The sequence below is a fragment of the Asterias rubens genome, chromosome 5 (genome assembly GCF_902459465.1).
Source record: "Asterias rubens chromosome 5, eAstRub1.3, whole genome shotgun sequence".
Classification (NCBI taxonomy): domain Eukaryota; kingdom Metazoa; phylum Echinodermata; class Asteroidea; order Forcipulatida; family Asteriidae; genus Asterias; species Asterias rubens.
Window position 1 is genome coordinate 6062616 of NC_047066.1, and position 25668 is coordinate 6088283.

The 25668-nt window shown below is 39.4% G+C and overlaps 4 protein-coding genes across 4 annotated transcripts; all 4 read right to left on the reverse strand.

The window, feature by feature from the left end:
- Positions 1-1941: 1941 nt before the first annotated feature.
- Positions 1942-3181, reverse strand: LOC117290099 (retinol dehydrogenase 13-like). The gene is made up of 3 exons (XM_033771353.1): positions 3055-3181; positions 2410-2652; positions 1942-1991 (listed from the first exon to the last, which is right to left on the reverse strand). The coding sequence occupies exons 1-3, from the start codon at positions 3179-3181 to the stop codon at positions 1942-1944; spliced, it is 420 nt and encodes a 139-aa protein (XP_033627244.1).
- A 1628-nt stretch (positions 3182-4809) lies between these two features.
- Positions 4810-13078, reverse strand: LOC117290702 (retinol dehydrogenase 12-like). Its single transcript, XM_033772233.1, has 4 exons — positions 12766-13078; positions 7970-8212; positions 6765-7185; positions 4810-5423 (listed from the first exon to the last, which is right to left on the reverse strand). Exons 1-4 carry the CDS (start codon positions 12908-12910, stop codon positions 5231-5233), a joined length of 1002 nt encoding a protein of 333 aa, XP_033628124.1. The 5' UTR covers positions 12911-13078; the 3' UTR covers positions 4810-5230.
- Positions 13079-15324: 2246 nt separating this feature from the next.
- LOC117290704 (retinol dehydrogenase 13-like) lies at positions 15325-21304 on the reverse strand. Its single transcript, XM_033772236.1, has 4 exons — positions 21028-21304; positions 16949-17191; positions 15711-16125; positions 15325-15593 (listed from the first exon to the last, which is right to left on the reverse strand). Exons 1-4 carry the CDS (start codon positions 21167-21169, stop codon positions 15401-15403), a joined length of 993 nt encoding a protein of 330 aa, XP_033628127.1. The 5' UTR covers positions 21170-21304; the 3' UTR covers positions 15325-15400.
- A 1008-nt stretch (positions 21305-22312) lies between these two features.
- On the reverse strand, positions 22313-25469 carry LOC117290703 (retinol dehydrogenase 13-like). The gene is made up of 4 exons (XM_033772234.1): positions 25099-25469; positions 23888-24130; positions 22898-23321; positions 22313-22505 (listed from the first exon to the last, which is right to left on the reverse strand). Exons 1-4 carry the CDS (start codon positions 25238-25240, stop codon positions 22313-22315), a joined length of 1002 nt encoding a protein of 333 aa, XP_033628125.1. The 5' UTR covers positions 25241-25469.
- Between the last annotated feature and the right edge of the window lie 199 nt (positions 25470-25668).

Here is a 25668-nt window from a genome sequence, read left to right on the forward strand (position 1 = left end):
GTCCAATAGTGATGACGTGGTATAAATAAGAACAGACGCTTTCGAATCAGTATTCTGCAACATTTAATTCATCCTTACTATGCTCTACCTAAAATCAAGGCATGCGTTTGGTAATCACTCTTAAAATCAATGGCAATAAAGACTTTTGGTTAGACGCTAAGCAGCTTTCGATAGTATAAAGCATTTTGAGAATCATTTCACTTTTATCCCCCCAAAAAAATTTAATCCAAGAAAATGTTGCTGCCAGAGACTTTTCTCGGATTGTGTACTCCCATTACAAATTAGTCTTCCTGTATCGACTAACCGAACGGGATGGTCGGCCATATCCCCAAAACTTGCCAAATTTTTAAATGAAACTTTCACAAATTATAGTTTTATTGTTTTCCCATTTATGTAAAACGGTTCGATAAAGACAAAAGGTATATTTTGCCTTTTGTTGATTTATAGTTGCCTGGGAATCTCCGTTACATAGTTTTATATCAAATTAAGATCAACCTCAACGATATTAACTAAATTGATATAATATCAGCTATACTGGAGGAATACATTTAGATCAATACACATCCTTTTACTTTTTTCCCCTTAAAATTAATTAACCACTAATTTAAAATAAAAAAAATGTTTGTCCCATGTGGACATTGGGAATCAAACTAAGAATCGTGTGGAATTTACTGCAACTGTTTAATTAGCAGAACGATGTAATGTTTAAACAATCTGCTGTTTGTCTTTTGATTGTGTTTATTTTGAAATTATTTTGTGGTTCAAAATTCCATCGATTTTTAGAATCAATGTTGTCCAAGTATCATCGTTTGTAAAATGAAGGCTCTCAAACGTACACTCGTTTTAAAATTAGTTATGCTTATTAATAAAAATAATGTCAAAAGTGTGACAACGAACTTATCAACTTTCTCTTTAAAATCAACGAAAACAAAAAAGTTGTTGCAAACTGCTAGCCAACTAAAAGGGCCAAAAAGTATAAATGAAACAAAAAATATATTGTTTTAGCAAATTTCTCTTTGTAACCACTGCATCACCCAGCCGCCCAAAGTGATCGTGACGTGCGGTTTAGAACGAAAGCTCATTAATTTCTGCATTGCGACAAACAAATCCACATAAAACATTGTCTATCAAAGCCAAAGGCAATCGTTATAATTGGTTAATTTTCTCCATTCCAATAGACTTGTAACAGTCTTTGCGCTAATGATGATGATATGAATAGCTTTCACCATACAGCACCACACTCACCGGAATGTTCTTTCATCGTGATAATACTATCAGAAACATAATGAATGCGCAATTAATCAGTATGAGCAATATAATGCCAGCTACAAGCCTTGTCAGTACTATCGTGTTCATTCAACCTAATGAATGCGCAATTAATCAATAGGGTGCGTTCGTTTAGCTTCCCTGGGTCGACCCGGTCTGCCCTGGTACGTTCGAATAGCTTTGACGGGCTCACCTGGGTCAGCCCCCAGTGCCCTGCTTGTGGAGTGGGTCACCACGAGAGGGCGAGTGTGATTGTTCGATTAGCTCTTGTCAGGGGCTCACCCATCAGGGAAGCTTAACGAACGCACCCATAATTTATGTGATCCATCTAGGGCATGAAAACAACAAAGGAAAACCTAGACTGGTCTCCTGTCTTTATCCGCAAGGATAAAGACGGGTTTTTGTTTTACCGAACCAGGAGTGATTCATTGGATACAATGATTTCATTGGATAAACGTGCAGAGACGTAATCATTCAGTATTTGTGTATTCGGTCCGAAGCGACATTTGGCTACGGCACTTGCGCTTGTCCGAGTATAAATGTAGGTGAAATGTGAAGATGGACGGGGCTATAGACCTTGGCTATAGAGGCCACTCTCTGGCGCTATTCACAAGCCTCGAAGTGTGTGACGTCAGATGTTCAGGATACTTGTCCATCTGCCTGATCGTCAGTACACTATGTAGCGACCTCGCACTCTTGCCATGTCGATAGAGCTTTACCTACAACTAAATACATTTCAAAACACATTACATAATACGAGAGTGAAAAATCAATTTGCATGTTCATGTTTAATTGCAAAACTTAATGTTTGTTAATTTTAAAGTATACAGCTGAAAAATATCACTAGGCCTACAGTTAGAATGATCTAACAAATCAGGATTTTAAACAACAAATATTATTTCGTTTCTCCCTTTTTTTACCGGTTTCTCCCTTATTGCTCAAGATTTTACAGATTGGTCTTATTTTGTAAAGCTAACCGGGTTTAAACCACGCACTTTCGAGGCATTTTTGTGTGGATCATTATATTCTTTACTTTAAAAAAATCTTTATAACCATATCGTTACATTAAAAACGGTTTCAACTGATTTTCATGGATCAAAAGCGTTCCTTTAAAGAATGTTGCTAAAACTATAAAACGCTCACCAGCATTATTAATGAGAAGGTCGAGTCTGTCCTCAGTTTCAATGATCTGTTGGGCGAACTCTCTGACCGACTGCAAGCTGGACAGATCGAGATGACGGACCACAACTTGCGAGTTACCCATACTACTCTTGATGTCCTTCGCTACGTCTTCGGCCTTCTGTAGATTGCGACAGGCGAGGATGACCCGAGCTCCTCGCTGGGCCAAGTCCAATGCCGTCTCCCGACCGATACCAGAGTTACCTCCTACAAAGAACACTTGGAAGTTTAGTTGAAAATCCGAAATTTGATGTTTTGTGGTAACCTATATCGGATATGAATTAGACCCTACTGTATTGAACAGTTTTATTTTGCATCCAGAATTTCTATGGATTTTGTTATACACAAGTAACCCTTGCACTATCACTGACGTCGCACTACCCTGATTGTGGTCTGTGTGATTAGGTTCGTTGTTTTATGTATATGCCCTGTTATGTTGAGATCTACCAAGTGAGAATACTGGTTGAAAGTTACCAAACGTGTCCAGTGCCTTAAAAACGTTTCACAACTTGCTTTTAACAGTGATTGCAGATTATGTTTTTTTTTTTAGGGGTAAAGTTGAGGTTTCGAGGTTTGGGGAGGAGCATTCACTTCATGTTATGTACTTACCCGTAATAATGGCCGTCCTGCCGTCGAGCACAGCATTGCTGGTACAGTAACATCTGCTAGCGATATACTGCCAGTAACTTACCCCGCACATGGCAACCAAAATGGACACAATCCATTTCAGAATCATATTTAAGGTAGCCATCACTGCATATATAACAGGGACTACTGCTATCACGACTTCAATGGGGAGTAGAAGTCGGGCAACCAGTAGTTCCCACGAGAGCAGTGATTTCGCGAGAGCACCGCCAAAACAACTCGACTATCTCACCGCCTGTGACCATTAACGACTTGTCCACAAGTCTACATCCTCACTGATGAGGCTACAATCAACGTCCACTGGACAGTGAACTTCAAACCAAACTCCAAAAAGGGCTCACGATAAGGACGGAGTGTCTTTTGTCGTTTTTCAAATCATGCTATAGTTGAAATTCCCTGATTACGTGTTTTAGGTCATGTGTGTTTATTTACTCAGGTTCTAGTGAAGTGATTATTATTGTTTAATTGGAGTCTGTTCATTTTGTCTTCGATGTTGATTAACAAACCGATTTTTGTTTTTATTATTTCGGCGGCTCTTGCCAACCAGCATTGTTAATCAACATTGTAAACGTCTATTACGCCAGAGATGAGCTTTGAGCTTTTACGTCAAACTCCGTCTATGGTCACCTCTGACCTCACATTAATTTCCCTTGGAGATTAGTCCAGTCACATCCTAGTTTGGTCTACATAGTTATAACATATCAAATAAATGCACGCTGCTGCATGCAGATGACAAAACATTGCAGCTGGCAAACATTCAAACCACACGGAAAGATTACGTCACTGCATGTATATCCAATGAAATCATTGTATCTAATGAAGTCATTTGTTATGTAAAACCAGTGTCTGCTGTTGAAAGGGGCCAAAAGTTATATAATACTCATGGTTACAATATCAAGAAAAAGACCACATCAGGGGCCGATTTCACAAAGCAATAAAATTCATCGCAAGACAAATTTTCAGTATCACCATAGAGATTTGTATTGTGACATCACACTTTACTTAGCAACTGCGATTGATTTGAAGTTACGATCAATTTGAGACCTTTGTGAAATCGGCCCCTGATCCACCATTGGTTAACGCGACTCCCAAAATGACCAATGAGAAATTGTCATCTTTGATCTGCTGGCTCGACTAACAAAAACCATCTTAAAAGTGGTGGTGCGCCGCCTGTTGAAAACGAATTGATTCATATCAACCGTATTGAACCAAGACTAGACATACAGGATGCGGACCAGGAGATGACACGTTGTCAATGTGCCATATCTCTATTCTAGGCTCTACTACACGTCGTACATTGTTATCAGAGTCCTCTTATGAACTAATAAATTCATAAATACATTAATTAATTAACCAAAACAATCTGATGTAGAAAGGACTACCCGTCGATTTTACCAAACTCCTTCCAACTTAGGATTAATCCTAGGACGAGTTAAGTTCCGTATCCATACACGTTTAGGACGCATTGAACCCATCTTAAGTTAGGACGAGTTAACTACGAGTTTTACTCGTCCTAACTCGAGATATGATTAAGCGGTTCGTGAAATCGCCTGTAGGCACCAATCAGCCTCCTTTTGGTTACGCTGGTTTCTAAAAGGGGAAACAAGATGGCCGCAACTACTTTGGTTGGGACACTCTTTTTTCTCCCTCACGGAGGCGCTTGCAGTGTACTTGTTAACCGTTTTACCCAAGTCTAAAATCAAACAAGTTTGATTTAACTCAGTTGTATAAGATTCGGTTTTATTATTGCAGACTCATTTCAAGTTATAATTTAGCAGTACAAAAGTATCTCTTAATAAGATAAGACAGGTAGTATTAAGAACTGCATGTACTTGTTAACCTTTTTTATTTTGAATGTTTCCCTCGTCCACAATATGCAAACTTTCATAAAAAATAGGCCTACTATTCATAATAGACAAATCTCTCCCCTCCTCTTTAAGCATGCATTGTCAAACGGTGTTCACATTTCCCTTTGATATACTAGCTGATGCAATATATTTTAGAATACCAAATAACGGAAAATGGTTTCGCTTAAAAAGTTATTTTAAGCGACTGTTCAAAATAATATTCTTAAAGGCACACCGCTTTGTTTTTGCAAAAAATATTCTGAGGAGATAAACATGATTTGAAAACGATTTAATCAACATTTGAGACCAGTGGCTTCACAACTAACTGTCCATAACTCCTTAGCGAGCTCGTCGTCTTGAGCGAATGGCGACGGTTCTTTCTCCGCGCAGTTATCAAAGTACTTCCCGGAGAGTTCAGCCACCGATTCATCCAGAGCACAATGGAGCGTAGTCTGCGCTCCAGCCGTCTCGTCGATTAATAGCAACCTGAAATGAAGAGTTGCAGTTTCAGTTTAGCAATGTATCGTTTTTTATTAGTCAACATATCAATTTCCTAGAAGGACTATATATATTGCAGATGTGTAGAGACACGGACAGGAGACCACAGACCTCTTATTTAAAGGACGAGAATTCGCCAAAAAGAAATCAATCAAAAAGTCAAAATAATGACGTCTTAAATAAACTACACTCGTGCACTGGTTTTAATAATCCTAATTACTAAGCACACAAAAACAAAAATAGTTGTATAGCAGCAGGAGCTGAACATAAGTGCAGGTCGTTTGTCAAAATCCTCCTCTAGTCCATTTGTATTTGTTCGACCCAAAATAAAATAAAAAATATTTAAAAATAGGAAGGTGGTATAATATTGTAAACAAACAATGCAATGCAATGCAATGCACAACGACACAATAACACATTAACTTGTTATGTACAGGGGCTAACGTTGAGGGTGACAAAAATATCAGCACAACATGCACGAGGCCGGTGTCAGGTGCGATTGTGTCCGCCATGCAATACTGTCCGCTCCGGACACTTTTGCATATGCAATCGTGTCCGGGGCTATGCAAAAACCGTCCGGTGGACATTTACACTGGACATAGTGCGTGCGTAAGCGAGCGTGCATGCACTGAAGCTGTGTATATGCAATATTCACGTATTTTATGATTGCAGCGAATACCCAACGGCCGAACATTTCCATTGTCATTCATGACATGCTCTTTATAGCTTGTACAAAAATGGCGAACGCGTTCCGTCGACCAGGGGCGTTTAATTTACTGCAAGGACGGTTTTGCACGGGCGCAGACACATCTGCATATGCAAATGTGTCCGAGCGGACACAATTGCATTATGCAGCAGCGTCCGAAACGAGACGATTGCATATGCAAAACCGTCCGGCGGACATTATTGCATGCAATACTGCCCTCCGGATAGTATTGCATATAGGACATAATTGCGTGCGACACCTGCTTTACCACGCACACACGAAGCTTGCAATAAACAAGTTTACAGTGATTCGATCGGCCCTAAGAATACAGATATTTCTCTCATAAAACACAACAATACCCAATAAGAGGTCCTATGTGATATCCCTCACAGATAAATACATTTTGGAGCATGGCCTGAGCCACGACCCTACTTTATACATGCATAGAGTAATACAGAACGAAGTTTTAATACGGTGCTCTCTCGTGCAGGTAAGGCTACAAAAGAAAAAAAGAGAGTGCATCTACTGGTCGCGACACCAACGTTAACTTTGCACAATGTACACTGGGGCGCACTTGATTTCCATATACACAGTCCTGTACACAGTTTTGTCAACCAACTCACCTGACAAACGGAAGAGACAAGTAATAATATAGCGTCCAGATCCAATTTACGTTAGGCATAGTCGCCCAGATTGGAGTGTAGATGACGCCAGGGTGCAAAGACACCGATGTTACGCTGGTCGATTTCAGGCGCCTCGCAAGCTCTCGACTGAAGAGGACATTCGCCAGTTTGCTTTTAAAATAGCCATTCAAGTATGGGTAAAGTATCTGGCTTTCTCCGTCTGCTGCCTCCCGAGTGAAATTAAGAGGTGAGAAGACGGCCTCGTGACCGCCTGAGGACACATTGATGACCCGACTGGGGGCGCTCTTCTTCAATAGATCTAGGAGGAGGTTGGTGAGGAGGAAGTGACCGAAGTGGTTGGTGCCAAAACACATGTCGAAGTTTTCCTTTGTGACTGCGCCCTCTTCGACGAAGGCTACCCCTGAAAAATGTCAGAATAGTCAGTGGATGTAAAAACTAACTTGTATCGAATCAATCAACTCATCTGTATTATGCTTAGAATTAAACTTTAAATTAAGTGAGTCGTGAGAATGGAATCTTCAGTGTTTTACGAACATCACTAAGATTTTAAACTTTGCATATACAACTACAATCTAGGGTTTGCAGTATTACAAACATACACGAGTAGGAATTGAGAGTTTGCTAGTTGGAGACACAAGCTAGTCAGCTTTGTGAAACCAACATTGTTGTAAGCCGGTTTGTGAAACCACCAGTGTTGTATTAAAGGCAGTGGACACTATTGGTAATTGTCAAAGACTAGCCTTCACAGTTGGTGTATCTCAACATAAGCACAAAATAACAAAACTGTGAAAATCCGAGGTCAATCGGTCATCGAACTTGCGAGATAATAATGAAAGAAAAAAACACCCTTGTCACACGAAGTTATGTGCGTTTAGATGGTTGATTTCGTGACCTCAAGTTCTAAACTTGAGGTCTCGAAATCAAAATCGTGGAAAAATACTTCTTTCTCGAAAACTATGGCACTTCAGAGGGAGCCGTTTCTCACAATGTTTTATACCATCAACCTCTCCCCATTACTCGTCACCAAGAAAGGTTGTGTGCCAATAATTATTTTGAGTAATTACCAATAGTGTCCACTGCCTTTAAGCAGGATTGGTAACACTAAATATAACATTTTAAAGTGTGTTTAATTATACGGCTCAAAGACACACCTAAAATGTCAGAAACAATCAAATATAAATCACCTGCATTATTAATGAGAAGGTCAAGTCTGTCCTCAGTATCAATGAACTGTTGGGCGAACTCTCTGACCGACTGCAAGCTGGACAGATCGAGATGACGGACCACAACCTCCGAGTTACCCGTACTACTCTTGATGTCCTTCGCTACGTCTTCGGCCTTCTGTAGATTGCGACAGGCGAGGATGACCCGAGCTCCTCGCTGGGCCAAGTCGAAAGCCGTCTCCCGACCGATGCCGGAGTTACCTCCTATTAAATACAACATGAATGAAGAACGTATATAAAATTAGAAGTCAACAATTGAAAATCCGAACATAGATGTTTGGTGTTGAAATCTGTTCGGAGATGGGTTAAAAAAAATTATTTTGATGTGGAGTTATACTACTTCGTTTATTCAACAACAATTATCAGCAACAACATACATCAATACAACAAGCTCCGATACATACTGCTATTATATAACAGATTAAATGAGCTACGGGTTGTAATACATAGAAATTAAATTGATAACATACAAACAAGAACAAGAGACATAAATATTTATATATACATTTTAGCGTGACCTAATCACGGGGATCGAGACAAACAATGGGTAGAAATTGTTTTAGACAATCAAGGTTAATAAAACAAATATAAATAAACAAAAAGGTCATAAAAAGGAACACGGTGACGGCCTTTGGTGAGAAAAGCAATTCGTAATCGAAATTGACATCTTCATTAATAGTGAAACACAACGCATTATTTCTAGAGTAAATAGTTTCAAAAGATTCTGGGCTCAATCTGGTATTTTCCATACGGAGAAAGTATTTCAAGGATTGTCAATTTCTGCTGGTCTGGAATAACTGTTGAAAACCTTTTTGCATCTGATATTCCAGATCAGTCTGAGCAGTTTAGCTACGACAATAGCCTGAACTGGTTCTAAATTATAACCAAGAATTCTATTTGAGTTATTCAAGTAATAGTGTTTGTTACCAGTATATTTTCTGAGCAGTCTTTCCACAACGATCCAAGCCTCCCAAGTGTGGGTACAATAAATAAAGATATGTTCGTGAGTTTCATTGTTAACGTTACAAAGCGGGCATGTTAGTTCTTTAACGACACCTATTTTCAGCAAAACGTCTTTAGTTGGTAGAATTCTATGTCTAAGTTTGTCTATAAACTGTTTGTCATCCGGATCCATTAACCCATTTCTTCAATTACTCATCCAAACTGAAGCCCAAAGTAAGTCTTGTCCTAGTTGAAAAATTTGTTTCCATTTAACTTGCACCTTGGGAGAAACAAATTTACACATTATGCAGTTCATATAATTAGACTTCACATTAGTTTCACAGATAGGAACAGTTTTGCTTTGATGATCACAAATGGCAAGCCAGTTACTTGTGTGCACTGCCGGTCCTTCTCTTTTCTCATTGATTAACGTGTAATCTATGTGTTTTTCAATTCTCTTCAAAATACTACCAGCATTAATATGTTTAATTTGACATGCTCTGGCAATATCATGAAAGGAAAATAGTTCTCCGTGTCTGACAACATCACCCACATTATAACAACCCACAGATTTTAGAAGAGGGCTCTTTCAAAGTGATTCATCCCTAGTAACCTTGACATTATTCCACAGTGGAACTTCCATGGCTTCCCAAATGCTGGTAAAATTGCATAAAAGCTTCCCTCCTGCGTACTTAAAAGCAACGATAAGTTCATGGTAAAACGGGGTGATTTGAAGATTCTTACGAATGTTAGCAAATACGTACTACTCTAAATGATCGTCTGCTCCGGCACATTTCAACCAGTAATCAAAATACAGTTTCCATTTACCATCAGAGGATGGGTACCGAACTAACCATTGAAGCTTCAGACTCATTAATTTACTCTCAATATTCAAAAGGCCCATTCCCCCCAATTTTGGGGGACCTATGATGGTATTTCTCTTGATTTTCTCCATTTTCCCACTCCAAAAAAATTTCCAAATAAGATCATTCATCTTTTTGATCCAGTAGTTGGGACATTCAAGCACGCTTCCCAAATAGTTAATCCCTGCTCCTATCAAATTATTCACAATAACTACTTTACCATTTAAATTGAGGTGACGTTTGGACCATTTGTCTAGAGTAGAGCTAATTTTGTTAATTCTGGGACCCCAATTGTCTTCGGGCGTAATGTCAGTCCCAAATATGATACCGAGAATTTTAAGTTTCTTCACAAATTTGAAACTACCAGGGCTATCTTTTCTACTTCTCCAGTTCCCTAACCAAAGACCTTTAGATTTATCAACATTAATGTATTTATTTAGTTATGTATTTCAACAAAACCTCCAAAAACGGAGAAGGTAGATAATATTTACAAAACAATTGTACAACAAGACGTGTTTTAGGAAACAGGATAACCCTCCCCCTCATGGACGACACCCAGACCATCTTGACAAAGTAGTTTACAAAGGGATTGTCAGAACGATCTGAGCAGCTGACCAAAAGTATCAAGATCATCACTTTCAAGAAACTAGTCATGGAACAAAACTATTTTGATTGACACTGTCTATACAGTGTTCGCATGGATTTTGTTACACACAAGTAACGGGCAGCTGCACGTGACCTGCCATATTGAAGATTTAAACTAATTGTAAAGATTCAAAGCATAGATAAAATGGTATCTTAAAAAAACTGTCCTCGCAGCACAAAGGCTAAATTAAAACAATGTACATTTAATTACAATCTAAAACTAAATAAAACGTTAAATTAGAACACTATTAACCACAATTTCACAATGTTGCACATTGAAATTTAAAATTAAATAAATAAAAATTAGGGAGTTGCATTAAACCACTAATCATACAGCCGGGGTAGATTTCACAAATAGTTAAGACTATAGTCTTATCTCGAGTTAGGAAGAATTACCCATACTAGTCCTAAGTGAGGACTAATCCTGATGAAATCGAGCCCGTATCGCAAACACTCAGTACGTGTAACATGGGCGTGAGGTACATGCTGGTCTTCGCTAGAGATCCAGCTAGAGGTGCCTCAATACATTTCACCAGATTTTTACTGTCGAAAAGCACCTATGCCTACTACCAGCAAAAAAAAAAACACAATTGAAAAAAAAAACCGCATAATATAGCTCCAGGCTTTTAAAGGCAGTGGACACTATTGGTAATTACTCAAAATAATGATTAGCATAAAACCTTTCTTGGTGACGAGTAATGGGGAGAGGTTGGTAGTATAAAACATTGTGAGAAACAGCTCCCTCTTGAGTAATTACAGATAGTGTCCAGTGCCTTTAAATAAAATATTCACAGCTTAACTTACGGTGCACATGTACATCTAGGCCTACACGAGACATACGATACGTTCCAGAATACAAGCTATGCTTTGCCTTCAAAGGGAAGGTACACGTTTGGTAATTACTCAAAACCAATTTTAGCATAAAAAGTGACTTGGTAACGAGCATTGGAGAGCTTTTGATAGTATAAAACATTGTGGGAAACGACTCCCTCTGAAGTAACGTAGTTTTTGAGAAAGAGGTAATTTCTCACTAAAATATTAAAAGACTTCTAGCTAGAAGTATTTTATTCCTATCAGAAAGCACCAAAATTTGTCTAACAATTAGGATGTTTTTTTCTTTCATCATTTTCTCGCAGCTTTGTTGACCAATTTAGCTCAAATTTTCACAGGCTTGTAATGTTATGCTTATGTTGGCATACACCAAGTGAGAGCACTGGTCTTTGACAGTTACCAATAGTGTACCTTCCCTTTACCACCTTCCCCGGTTTGTTTTTATTTCAGCGACAAAAATGGTCTGACAATTTACAATTTATGAGCGCGTTGTTATCATGCATGATGACGCAGTAAAAGCTTTCATCACAGCCAAAGAAAGAAAAGATAACCACTGTGCTCCGTGACTAGCGGCGATACAACGTGAATTACGATTAAAGGCAGTGGACACTATTGGTAATTGCCAAAGACTACCTTTCACAGTTGGCGTGTCTCAACATACGCTTAAAATAACGTGAAAATTTGAGCTCAATCGGTCATCGAACTTGCGAGATAATAATGAAAGAAAAAACACCCTTGTCACACGAAGTTGTGTGCGTTTAGATGGTTGATTTCGAGACCTCAAGTTCTTAACCTGGAGGTCTCGAAATCAAATTCATGGAAAATTACTTCTTTCTCGAAAACTATGGCACTTCAGAGGGTGCCGTTTCTCACAATGTTTTATATCATCAACCTCTCCCCATTACTCGTCACCAAGAAAGGTTTTATGCTAACAATTATTTTGAGTAATTACCAATAGTGTCCACTGCCTTTAAAGGCCAATATTGGTAACTACTCAACACAATAATGTTAGCATAAAAACTACTTCTTGGTAAACGAGCTATGGAGAGCTTTTGATAGTATTAAACAGTGTGAGGAACGGCTCCCTCTGAAGTAGCGTAGTTCTCGAGAAAGAAGTAATTTTCAACTGAAATATTTGATTTTTTGCTTGTTGTAATGTGTGGTGCTGTTGTTGTATGTCTGTAGTCTTTACTAAGGAATTAAAAATCACTACATTTATTTTATAGATTAGGAATTTTTTTGCGGGTACAACAATTCCACACGTTTACTTGGTGCGTTCGTATAGCTTCCCTGGGTCATCCCGGTCGTCTGCCCCCGTGCGTTCGAATAGCTTTTTATGTCATTCCAGGGGCTCACCGTGGAGTGTGTCACTTGGGGGCTGGCCCCAGGTAAACGACGTCACTACGAGAGCGCATTACTCCAAGTGCATATACATGTGGAGTTGTTCAGGCGTTCCACTAATGCTGTGTTACATACCCGTAATAATTGCCGTCCTGCCGTTGAGTAACGCATCGCTGGTACAGTAACGTCTGCTTGCGATGATCTGCCAGTACCATACCCCGTACAAGGCAACCAAAATGGGCATGATCCATTTAAGAATAGAAGAAAGGGCAGCCATCATTAAAAAGAGTTACTGAGTTGTGTCTAGACTCTCGCGCATAGGACAGATTAACCCTCCCCTTAGTGTGTTTGTTGTCTCATTATACTGTATACAGTACACAGTACACAGTCCACAGTCCACAGTACACAGTACTGTGGTGCAATGCTTGCAACATTACATAGTCGAGTTACAATCCGATGCCTCATTGCATGCATTCAGTAAATATTGCTCCATGATATAACCGAACAATTCAGCAGCTACAGGGCTATGGAACGCCACACAGGCACAAAATCTGATCAACACATCGACCGGGTTGTTTCACTGGACACTTTTGGTAATTGTCAAAGACCAGTCTTCTCACTTGGTGTATCTAAACATTAATACATAAAATATCAAACCTGGGAAAGTTTGAAGTCAATTGGTGGCCGAAGTTGCGCGACAATAATGAAAGAAAAACCACCATTGCCACACTAAGTTGTGTGCTTTCATAATGCTTGATTTCGATACCTCAAATTCTAAATGCTTGATTTCGAGACCTCAAATTCTAAATTTCAGGTCTCGAAATCAAATTCGTGGACACTTACTCCTTTCTCGAAAACCACTTCACTTCAGAGGAAGCCGTTTCTCACGATTTTTTATACTATCAACCTCTCCCTATTACTCATTACCAAATGAGGTGTTATGCTAATAAATATTTTGAGTAATTACCAATAGTGTCCACTGCCTTTAATAATAATAATAATCTCAAACGAAACTAGAGGTTAAAGTTTGATTCAGATTCAGGTGAGCCCCAGACAATACCTGAACAACGACCAACTCGCCCTCTCGTGGTGTTTTCATGCACATCGGGTCACCCCACGGGAAACTAAACGAACGCACCCGTAGAGCTATATACACTGAAAAAATAATGGGTAAATACTTTTAGGGTAAATAAACGCCCACAGACCCATGTTAGTAGTCGATTCACAAGTGATCAAACTTGGGTTTATTGTCTTTTTGGAAGGTCATAGTTATCAAAATTAAGGTATGCAGCAGTTGGAGTTCATTAGAGAAGTTGTTCAGTAAGAATACAGTAAGATTGACAACTCAGAAAGCTGGCTTCATGGCCAGTTGCCGTTTGAGCGGCTATACTACACGTCACAGGAAGACCAACGCTGATCCCATATTGGCACACAATTATATACAGTCAGTGAAATACATGTTGGTTCCTTTCTCTATGATTTTGAGTGTCTAAAAATACCAGAATATACATAAAAACCACATGTACACAATACCTTACAAAACACACAAATACCACATTTCAAAAGTATCAAGACAGTAACAAAATGGCAGATCACAGTCACGTGTACCGTCACATATTAGTTTTAAAATGCCATCGTTAAACAAACGACCAGCATATACGATTTCAAACAGATTTCATTGATCAATATTTGGTCGATATTGATCGATATTTGTCTATTCTCTATTTTTTGTTAAGCGCCTTGATCTAGTGTCTAGGATAATGTGCGCTTTAAAAGAACTTTGTATTATTATGATATATTGGATGTTTGAATGCAATGGGTGAAAGAAGTCATGTGCAGGATGACACTTGTCATTAATTAATCAATCAATCAACCAATCACTCAATCAATCACCCACTCAGTCACGCACTCCCCCACTCACTCCCTCACTCACTCACTCAATCAATCAATCAATCAACCAATCAGTCAATCAGTCAATTAATCAATCAATCAATCAATCTATCGACATTTATTTCCATACATACATGTATATCAAAATAAACGATTTGATTTTACAGAGACTGACACTGTATGGACCAATTAAAAGCAATAGCTTGTAGCCTGGGATGCCTAGTAAAAAGCAAAACAATGTCATCTGAATTAGGGTGAGCCATTTTTTCTAACTCGGTCATCGAACTTGCGAGATAATAATGAAAGAAAACATACCCTTACCACGCGAAGTTGTGTGCGTTTAGATAGTTGATTTCGAGACCTCAAGTTCTAAACTTGAGGTCTCGAAATCAAATTCGTGGAAAATTACTTCTTTCTCGAAAACTATGGCACTTCAGAGGGAGCCGTTTCTCACAATGTTTAATACCATCAACCTCTCCCCATTACTCGTCACCAAGAAAGGTTTTACGATAATAATTATTTTGAGTAATTACCAATAGTGTCCACTGCCTTTAAGATACAAATCATCAAGGGGTGGGAATTGGCATCAAATAAGCTTACTTGCAGTGCAGATGTATTGCATTGTATCGTATTGTATTGTAATCTGTGACATTGTTTTGTACAGCACTGCACTGTATTGTTTGTACATTATTGAATTGTAGGTTGTTGTATGGTGTTATATTTTATTGTACTGTATTTCATTGTATTGTACTACATAGTAAACGCATTGTATTGGTACAGAGGAGTTCAAACAACATCTTTAACTTGTATAAAACATTTGACAGATTGCACAAATTTATTGTTAATCAAGTTCATAAGTTATCAAGTCATTTTTTGCTAATCAACATTTAAGACCAGTGGCTTCACAACTGACTGCCCATAACTCCTTGGCGAGCTCGTCGTCTTGAGCGAATGGTGACGGTTCATACTCTGCAGAGTTATCAAAGTACTTCCCGGAGAGTTCAGCCACCGATTCATCCAGAGCGCAATGGAGCGTAGTCTGCGCTCCAGCCGTCTCGTCGATGAAGAACAACCTGAATAAAAAATAAGATGTTTAGTGGTTAGCTGCTCAATTACATGATGAAATCAACAACTAAATGTCTCATGTGAACTACACAAACTTATTTCAAGAAATTAACACTACCACTTACCAGAAAAATGGAGAAAACACATAGTACATTGCACCCCTTATAGGCGATCTGTTCATGCTGGTTTTCCAAATCGGTGTATAAATTGCCCCTGGGTGGTTTGAGGTGGAAATTAGCCCACTAGCCTTCTCTCGTTTCGCCAACTCTCGGGCAAAGAGGACATTCGCGAGTTTGCTACTCGGGTACTTCTCAAGATGTGGATACAGGAAGTTCGCTACATTTGGGTCTTCTCGGGTCATGTTCGGCTCTGGGGCATATGCGTGAGCCAAAGATGATACAGTAACGACCCGTTTGAGGGCGCTTTTCTTCACTAAGTCCAGGAGGAGATTTGTGAGGAGAAAGTGACCGAAGTGGTTGGTGCCGAAGACAAAATCAAAATTTTCTTTGGTAACAGAGCCTTCTTTCACGGCAGGAACACCTACAAAAGAAGAACAAAATAAAGCTTCAGCTGATGGAGGCATATGCCTAATGGGTATTTTTTTACAATAAAACGACGAGGGAAATAAACAAATGTTTTGACCAACTCAAGGTGTAGGTGGAAGGCCTTCATCTATTTATTGCTTTGTTTCAAACACTTTTTTTGCCACAAAAATTGTATCTGTATATTCATTTTGGTTTTACCCATATACACAGACGTGTGTTAGCACTGTACACTCAGTACTTTACCGAGTTCTGTGGAACAAATCACAGCCTAAATTATTACTGGGTGGGATGAACCCACGACCGTTCCAATTCCAGAGCAATGTCTCACAAACTAGACCACTGCCAAGGTTGTATTTGTGTTGTATTTGCACACATTTATTTCATTGCTGCCCTACATTTAAAGTTACACATTTTACAAAGCTTTATAATTATATTCAAATTATGAGAAGTTTACAGTATTACTTACTATCTTAGGATATGAAAGTTTACGATGATTTAGATAGTTATACATTAGGAAGCTTTTAAAGTAGGACAACAATTAGGTTAGGGTGAAGCAGAGGCTTTTGTGCCTTATCTATGGACAGACAAACAACAGCCTGGTTATAGAGGCAGTTTGAATCATATGCTTTAAGGCCGAGTTATAGTTGGTCGCGCGATGGTCGGGCGATGGAAAATTTGACGCGCGATCATAAAAAGACACGGTTTTAAGGCCTCAGTCTTAGGATTGTGCGCATGATTTCCATCGCGCGGCCGACTACAAACCGGCCTTTAGCAGCGGGTATACTGCAACGATTGAATCCACTCTCCACTCTGCTTACCTGCATTATTAATTAGTATATCTAGTCTGTCTTCAGTTTCAATAATCTGTTGGGCGAACTTTCTGACCGACTGCAAGCTGGACAGATCGAGATGACGGACCACAACCTCCGAGTTACCCGTACTACTCTTGATTTCCTTCGCTACGTCTTCGGCCTTCTGTAGATTGCGACAGGCGAGGATGACCCGAGCTCCACGCTTGGCCAAGTCCAAAGCTGTCGCCTTGCCGATGCCGGAGTTACCTCCTGTTAAAAGAAGCCAGACAAACACTCAGCAGGGGTCAGAGAAAAACCATGAGGTTCAAATTACAATAAATTGCCAATTATTATTCACTTTGCAAATTGCTTACGTTTCGAAACATAAACAAATTTGGTTGTGGTTTATTGAAAATTCATTTGCAAAGTTTAAATTTTACCAGCCTGATAGTCTGCTTTTTCCTAGTTCACTTATAAGCAGAACCTGGGGGCCAGAGACCCGACGATTGACTGGTCACTTATTGGACAGAGATTATGTTGAGGTTCCTACGTGTACATATAATATAGGGCCTGTCAAGCCCATACATAATAGACTTGTGGACAAGTCGTTTATGGTCCCATCCCCCATGCGGCGAGATAGGCTAGTTGCAGCGGTGCTCTCCGCGTGAACTGCTGGTTGCGCGACTACTGCGCGCTGCCCGACTCTTGAGTAGAGGTCGGCAACCAGCAGTTCGCGCAAGAGCAGTGACAACTCGACCATCTCACCGCGTGGGACCATTAACGACTTGTCCACAAGTCTAATACATAATGGCTGTCAACTCAAATGTAAACAAGTTTTTAACCACACCAAGGAGACAACTTAAATACAAAGTAAGGCGGTCAGAATGTGTACTGGATTGACGGTCAACTGAAATAGGAAAATCAAGACAGCCGGTCATCAGGGCCAATTAATTTCATAGAACATGAGCACAAAAATTTGCTTAGCATAAAATGTCTTCCTTAATTAAAGACACTAGACTACAATGTTACGGTAATTGTCTAAGAACAGACCTCTCACTTACTGTGTCTCAACATATGCATCAAACAAGAAACCTGTGAAAATTTGAGCTCAACTAGTCATCGAAGATGCTGGATTTCGAGACCTCAAAATCTAATTCTGAGGTCTCGAAATCAACTCTCCCCATTGCTTGTTACCAAGTTAGGTTAGATTCTATTTTTAGTAATAATTTGCGTAATTATCAATAGTGTCCACTGGCTTTAATTAATAAAAACAGGATTACCAACCAAATTTTTAACATGATTTGCAGGTTATAATACAAATCACAACTAGACATCAAGTGTTTGTGAACAAACACTGAGCTGTTCCGTTTTTAATTTTCAATGTTCAAGGGGTCTATACTTGAAAAGAAACTGAAGATCGGTTGCATGGTTCTTGAGATATAGTCCCACTTCCGGTTGACCCGGAAGTAAAGGCCAATTTGGGGTCAAGGTAATCCAAGTTCAATCTTTAGAGCTCAAAGGGTCTATAACTGAAAAGAACTTTAACATTGGTTGTGCAGTTCTTGAGATAAGGTCTCACTTCCGGTTGACCCGGAAATAAAGGTCAACATGGGGTCATACCTACCAGATGCGATTGTCCAATGCCAAAGGAGCCCATAACTGATGTCTGAAAATCGGTTGGGTTGTTTTTGAGATAAGGTCCAACTTCCGGTTGACCCGGAAACAAAGGTTAACATGGGGGTCTTAGTTTTCAAAGTTAATATTTAATGCCTAAGTAGTCTATAACTGAAAAAAAGTTTGAAAATCGGTTGTGTAGTTCTTGAGAAATGGTCCCACTTCCGGTTGACCCAAAAGAAGAGGTCAAAATGGGGTCACGGATTCTCCCCAACAAAATTCAATGCCTTAGGAATCTTTAACTAAAGAAAAAAATTAAATCGGTTGTGTAACTCTTCAGATATGGTACCACTTCCGGTTGACCCGGAAGTAGAGGTCAAATCGGGGTCACGGTTACCCGAGGCATTTCCCCTATGCCTAATGAGTCTAATACTGAAAAAAACTTTAAAATCGGCTGTACACTTCTTGAGATATAGTGCTGCAAAGAAAAACTCATTAAAGCTTCTAATTAGCATAAATTAACATGTGATGACGTCACAGTCTTAAAATTGTATTTTTCGTACTAATAAATTTCATAAGGTACACGATGGTATGCAACTTACCCCAATCCAATGCCTTGTGCAAAATCTCAATTTTGTATTGCATTAACCGTGGTAAGCTATTGCAATGCGTTGAATGTGACTGCATCCAGTTTATGAGGTACTACGTTGTACCCATGATGCCAAGATTTTTAATTGATCGTTAGTTATAGACGTACTTTGATTGATTTTAATGGACTGAAACATCTCTTATTAGAATCAGTTACTCCAATCCCCAAGGAGTCTATATCTACAAACAGTCTGTTAAACGGCCGTGTAATTCTTGAGATATGTTGCTACAAAGATGTCCCAATTAAATATGCAAATATGGGTCACGTGGTTAATTAATTACGAATTAAAAAAAAAATTTGGTCGGTGGTTTGATGTTTGATCTAGTACAAGTTGATTTCACAGAACTCTTAACCACCAAACTCTGCGCCTATGATCACCATTTTTCGCTTACTGTGTTTTTAAACATCATATCATGTCATGTATGCACACATGTTATGTTGGGCTTACAATTGAGAAAAAGAAAAGGCAACACTATCGATATAGAGATAAGAATCAAACTTAAATATTACAAAAAGAAATAATTTTTTTGTTTTGGGGGATAAAACAAAAATTTGATATCGGACGGAGATTCGAACTCGCAATTCTCTGATGTGTACTCGCGACTAATAACCACTAGGCTAGAAAGGCACGATGCAAAAATGGTGGGTTTTTACATGTGTGCATCAACAGAGGGGATTATGATTCGGCGAAATAATTATCGTTTCATGATTTTGCGACAATTGTCACTAAATATAAACTGTTAAGTATTAATATAACTATTAAGTAGGGTTGAAATGTAGTATTAGATGCCTTTAGGTTTTTTGACGACGACGTCGATGTCGTCAAAAACCCCTATCTAATTACGCACGTTCGTTTTAACGAAAACCCATGCACAGAGTAATTGGTCCAGAACGCGGTTAGAAAAACAAGGACAAATTTAACGCACGTTCTAACGAAAATCCCAAACCTCCGTACGTTGTGCGTGTACAGAGTAATGTGTCCAGAACACGGGTAGGAAACAAAATAGTATAGACTCCTCTCAAGAAGTCAACAACTCATAGAGGTACATACTGTGTTGTATTACCAAAGAGAATATTTCACAATAACATGAAAGTGACTACATCAAGTTTACAAATTAAAAATTCAAATGAAGACCACGTAGTTAATTAATGAAGAATTTTTACACTTTTTAATGAAAGTAAAGCTTAGATTGTAAGCTTCAATTTGATATATGATTTAACTATTGTATCCTAATATTTTAGGAGTAGGGGCCTAAAACAAAACGCTGTACAAACGCTATGGGTTTTTAGGCGGAAACAAAGAATAATAATAATAATAATAAAAATAATAAAAATCTCGACGAAAACAATACCTGTTCCGACGGTAGGTCGGAACAGCTAATTATGCGAGTAGAAATTTGGTTGGGTTTGAAGTTTTTGTAGCAGCTCTATGTTGTTTAGTGAGCCCATGTCTATTTTGAGTTCTGTGTAAGGGAAAACACCCCCTTATAAAATTACAGTGATAACCATGTGTATACTTCAGCCCTTAGACGAACTACTAGACAGTACGCCACTAGATATAGGGCTAGACATAGCTCTATGGGCTTAGATCATAAACACACCCACACACTCCACACTGACCATAGAGCAAGATTTGTAAATGTTTTTTGTATGTTCACGGTTTGTAAACCATAAACTTATACACAACAAATACTTTACTGGTATGTAAACCATAACAGGATTTGGCAACAGTTTCTATGGTTTACATCTAATTGCTGTAAACCATGGTAAAAACATGCCTTAAAAGTGTCAAACAATTAATGGACAAACGGCGCCCCATAGAGCAAGGAACTGATATCCTTACCTGTTACGATCACCGTTTTCCCGTCAAGTACCACATCGCTGTTGAAGTACCGTCTACTACCAATAAACTGCCAATAATAAACCCCGTACAACGCTACCAAAATCGGCAGCACCCACTTGATGATAGCGGATAGGCAGGCCATCGTATACACCAGCTATTCGAGTGGGTTTTGCTTCTCGACCTATTGAGTGATGTTGTTCACACGGAGTATACACTTTCATTCGAGTACTGAAACTAACTGGCCACAATGTACTGGTGGTCCGGTTATCGCTGCTCTCCTCAGCCGCATGTGTCAAAAACATGCCGCTACACTTTGTAATTGTATGGGGGCGTTCTAGGTTTGTGTTATGGAACGCCAAAAAGGCAAATACTCCGATCAACACAACGATCGATCTTTTGAGTCATCGATCGGTCGGTGTTTTAAGTTGATAGATCGATGGCAAAATACCGATGAGCTTACATCAACGTGTATCTCGTGATTATGGTGTTTTATTTGCCACCATTGCACACGAAGCAGCACGGATCTAGTCGTGTCCAAGGGTTAGTTTCAAAGTGGTCATACCTTTCTGCAACTGCTAAAAAGAACCATTGACTAAGTTGAGCGGTCAGTTTGAACTTCAGTCTCTTTTGTGTATTAATATTAACCTTCACAAATTGATTTAATTTTATCAAACGTATTGGACCAAGACTAGACACACAGGAGACGTTGGCAATGTATGTCGCTATGCTAGTCTCTACTACAAGTCGTACATAGTTATATCTACTAATAAACAAATAAGTTGATCGAAAGGCCGTATTTAATCCAAACAATCTTTATTGATGACCAGACTATCAGCCATTAACCTCGCGTTGGTTACCAGTGATTTTTCAAATGGGGGAAACAAAATGGCCGCAACTATGGCGACACTTTGTAGGTTTACGATGGGTACAGTTAAAACTTGTCCGAGTCTAACAACACCAACAACAGTTGTAGTCACAATCATACAATGTTATGTTATTTTATTTCAGACTCATTGTGAGTTGTAACTGATTTTCAAAATGTCAATCACCTTTTTGAAAAAATGTTACAGTTGTTACAGTTGTTTCCAAAGTATTTAGGGCGCAACTTGTTATGACGTGTTAATAATAATAATGACAATTAATTAAAACCTTAATCTATTGTATTGTATTGCATTGTATTGCTTTGGTTTATATTTAATTAATTATATTTTTATTAACTGATATTGAAAAATTAACAGATCTATAACAATATCATAGTCGTTCCAGTAAAAGAGTTTGTTTTCAATCAACATTTTAGACCAGTAGCCTCACAACTGACTGTCCATAACTCCTTGGCGAGCTCGTCGTCTTGAGCGAATGTCGATGGTTCATACTCCGCGCAGTTATCAAAGTACTTCCCGGAGAATTCAGCCACCGATTCGTCCAGAGCGCAATGGAGCGTAGTCTGCGCTCCAGCCGTCTCGTCGATAAATAGCATCCTGGATACAAAATGGAAATGTGTATGTATTTGGTGATTACATTTCACTGAGCTATCTCGCAGTCAGCGACTGAACCATGTTAAAGTCACCTGGAAGTGGTATTTTGTCAAAATAAAGCTTTTGTCACTATGTGTTTTGATGAGGGCATTATGAATAAACAATTAACCAAGGTAAATAAAAAAATTAGTTTCCATGTTATTTACAAATTTGAAAATAAGCCCGAACCGAGACGGCGCTCTTCGTGACGTCAGTGAAGCTTGGCGCAAGCTAAAAACATGCCCTCAATGTTGAAACAATACCTGAAAAACGAAGTATACAGGCCTGGATAAAGCAAACATTTACACCATTTAATTTCAGAAACTACTATTAATATTTTAAACAATAACACTTACCACATTAATGGAGAAAACATATAGTACATTACGCCCCGTATAGGCGATCTGTGGTCCACAATTGTTTTCCAAATCGGGGTAAAAATTGCCCCTGGATGGAGAGAGGTGGAAATCAGCCCGCTAGCCTTCTCTCGTCTCGCCAACTCTCTGGCAAAGAGGACATTCGCGAGTTTGCTAAGTGGGTAATTCTCAAGATGTGGATACAGGAAGTTCGCTACACTCGGGTCTTCTCGGGTCATGTTCGGCTGTGGGGCGCGTTCATGAGCTAGGGATGATACAGTAACGACCCGCTTGAGGGCGCTTTTCTTCAGTAAGTCCAGGAGGAGATTTGTGAGGAGAAAGTGACCGAAGTGGTTGGTGCCGAAGACAAAATCAAAATTGTCCTTGGTAACAGCGCCTGCTTTCATGGCAGCAGCAGCAACACCTGAAAAGAAAACAAAAAAAAACACAGGCATTTAAAAAAATAAAATAACAAATTATTTTAACAAGTAAAATAATACATGGGATCCATACCAAAATGTTATAAGCAACTCAAAGTGTACGCCCATTTATAATAAGGGAATTTAATGTGCTTAGCCGGTTTTAAACACTCTGTTTATACCGGTTGCAGTCTGGATGCGATAATTACCCGAGCCGGAAATGGTAAGGCCCTCTGGTTAAAACTCCTTATAAGGAGATTTGGCGTGCGCGTATAGTGTATTGCGTGATGAGGCGCGGGACGTGTTCCAGTCGTTGCTCTCGACCAGTAGGAATGAGTAAATTGACTTACAAGCACAGGTGCAAGCTCGCGTGTCACGCTCATGTTTAATAAACACTTCTGGCTGTGGTTATCATCCGTTTAAACATCCACACGTGATGTTCTCTCAACCAATCAAAATGGAGAAACTGTTCCAAGTATTTATAAAGGTTGAATAGATACTTTGCGCCACGCAAACTTTGTCGACAATATTTAAAAGTTGTCGATACTGTTTAAAGTACCGCTGTGCTTACCTGCATTATTAATTAGTATATCTAGCCTGTCTTCTGTTTCAATGATCTGTTGGGCGAACTCTCTGACCGACTGCAAGCTGGACAAATCGAGATGACGGACCACAACCTCCGAGTTACCCGTACTACTCTTGATATCCTTCGCTACGTCTTCAGCCTTCTGTAGATTGCGACAGGCGAGGATGACCCGAGCTCCTCGCTTGGCCAAGTCCAATGCCGTCACCCGACCGATACCAGAGTTGGCTCCTTTTGAGAGAAGCAGGAAAAACAGCCAGAGAAAAGTACAATTTACCAAAGTCGATCTATGGTCGATCAATTGTTGTTAAAATCGATCAATAATAATTGTAAAACATGTAAACAGTAAACTTACTTTAAGCAACGCAATGGCACCTTACTCGACAGTGTGTAGTGGGCGATGTTGAGATTCTGTTCCCCGGACATGTTTTACAAAATGAGTGGCTTTAGCTACGGCTTGACTGCACATGAATAAGCGTTGAAGTATTGCATACCAGTGGAAGCCACAGCCGGAGCCGGAGCCGCCACTCATCATAGTCCCAAGCGTGAATATTTTAAGGATCTTCAACAATTTTTTTTTCGTAATTCATTGGTAAGGGTGATTTTTTGTTATGGATTGTGAATTATAAGAACGGCCGCATTTGCTAGAATTGTTCAACTTGGGTATTTACCGATAGATGGCGAAACATCGACTTAAGGCTGGCTCGGAGGGGCTGGGCAAGCCATGTGTATGTGTTTCGAAACAGCGTTTTTAAATTTTGATCCAGATGTTTGTGTGATCATGGAGTGTGAAAAAGATATCCCTCCTCAACTTATTTCCAGTAATTCTGGACACTATTGGTAAATTGCCAAAGACTCACTTTATCTTGGTGTATCTCAAGCATAAATAACAAACCCGTGAAAATTTGAGCTCAATTGGTCGTCGAAGTTGCTAGATCATGGAGGAAAAAACAACCCCGTCACACGACGTGATATGCTTTCAGATGCTTGATGCCGGGACCTCAAAAATTAATTCTGACTTCTCAAAATCAAGTTCAAATATTTGTGGGGAAATAATCTACGTTTCTTCAGATGGAGCCGGTGTCTTTAAGGTTTACTGTGACCAGATTCAAGTACATGTATCCCGTAGTGATACGAATTATGACAGCCGGTCATGAAAGAAATATAAGCACCACGTACACTGATTACCATAGGCCTACCTGTTACGATCACCGTCTTCCCGTCGAGTACCACATCGCTGGTGAAATACCGTCTACTAGCAATAAACTGCCAATAATAAACCCCGTACAACGCTACCAAAATCGGCAGCACCCACTTGATGATAGCGGACAGGCAGGCCATCGTAAACACCAGCTATTCAGGAGACGTGTGCTTCTTTATAAAGTTGAGCTCAGTATAGCTAGTTCACCGTGAATCCGGAGTCCAGCTTTTAGCACTCAATGAGTCAACTTTAGATGTCCTAGTGGCATACTCGTGCACAGTGTATAATCATGTGATGGTCATTATCAGTATTGGCCATGATTATTATGCAACCCAATCCATGTTTACATTACCCAAACATTATTTATTGTGCCGAGACAATCTTATGCCCCGTATGCTGGATGGAACCATGGGGGCTGCGAACAGTGGCCAGACGACCTCCTTACATAAACTTACAAAGGTCGTGGGTTCCAAATTCACCGGAGTAATATGCTTGTGATTTTTGTTCACAAAGAGCTCAGGAAAGACCCAAACAATTGAGTTTGCCGAGTTATATAATAGCAGCGCGG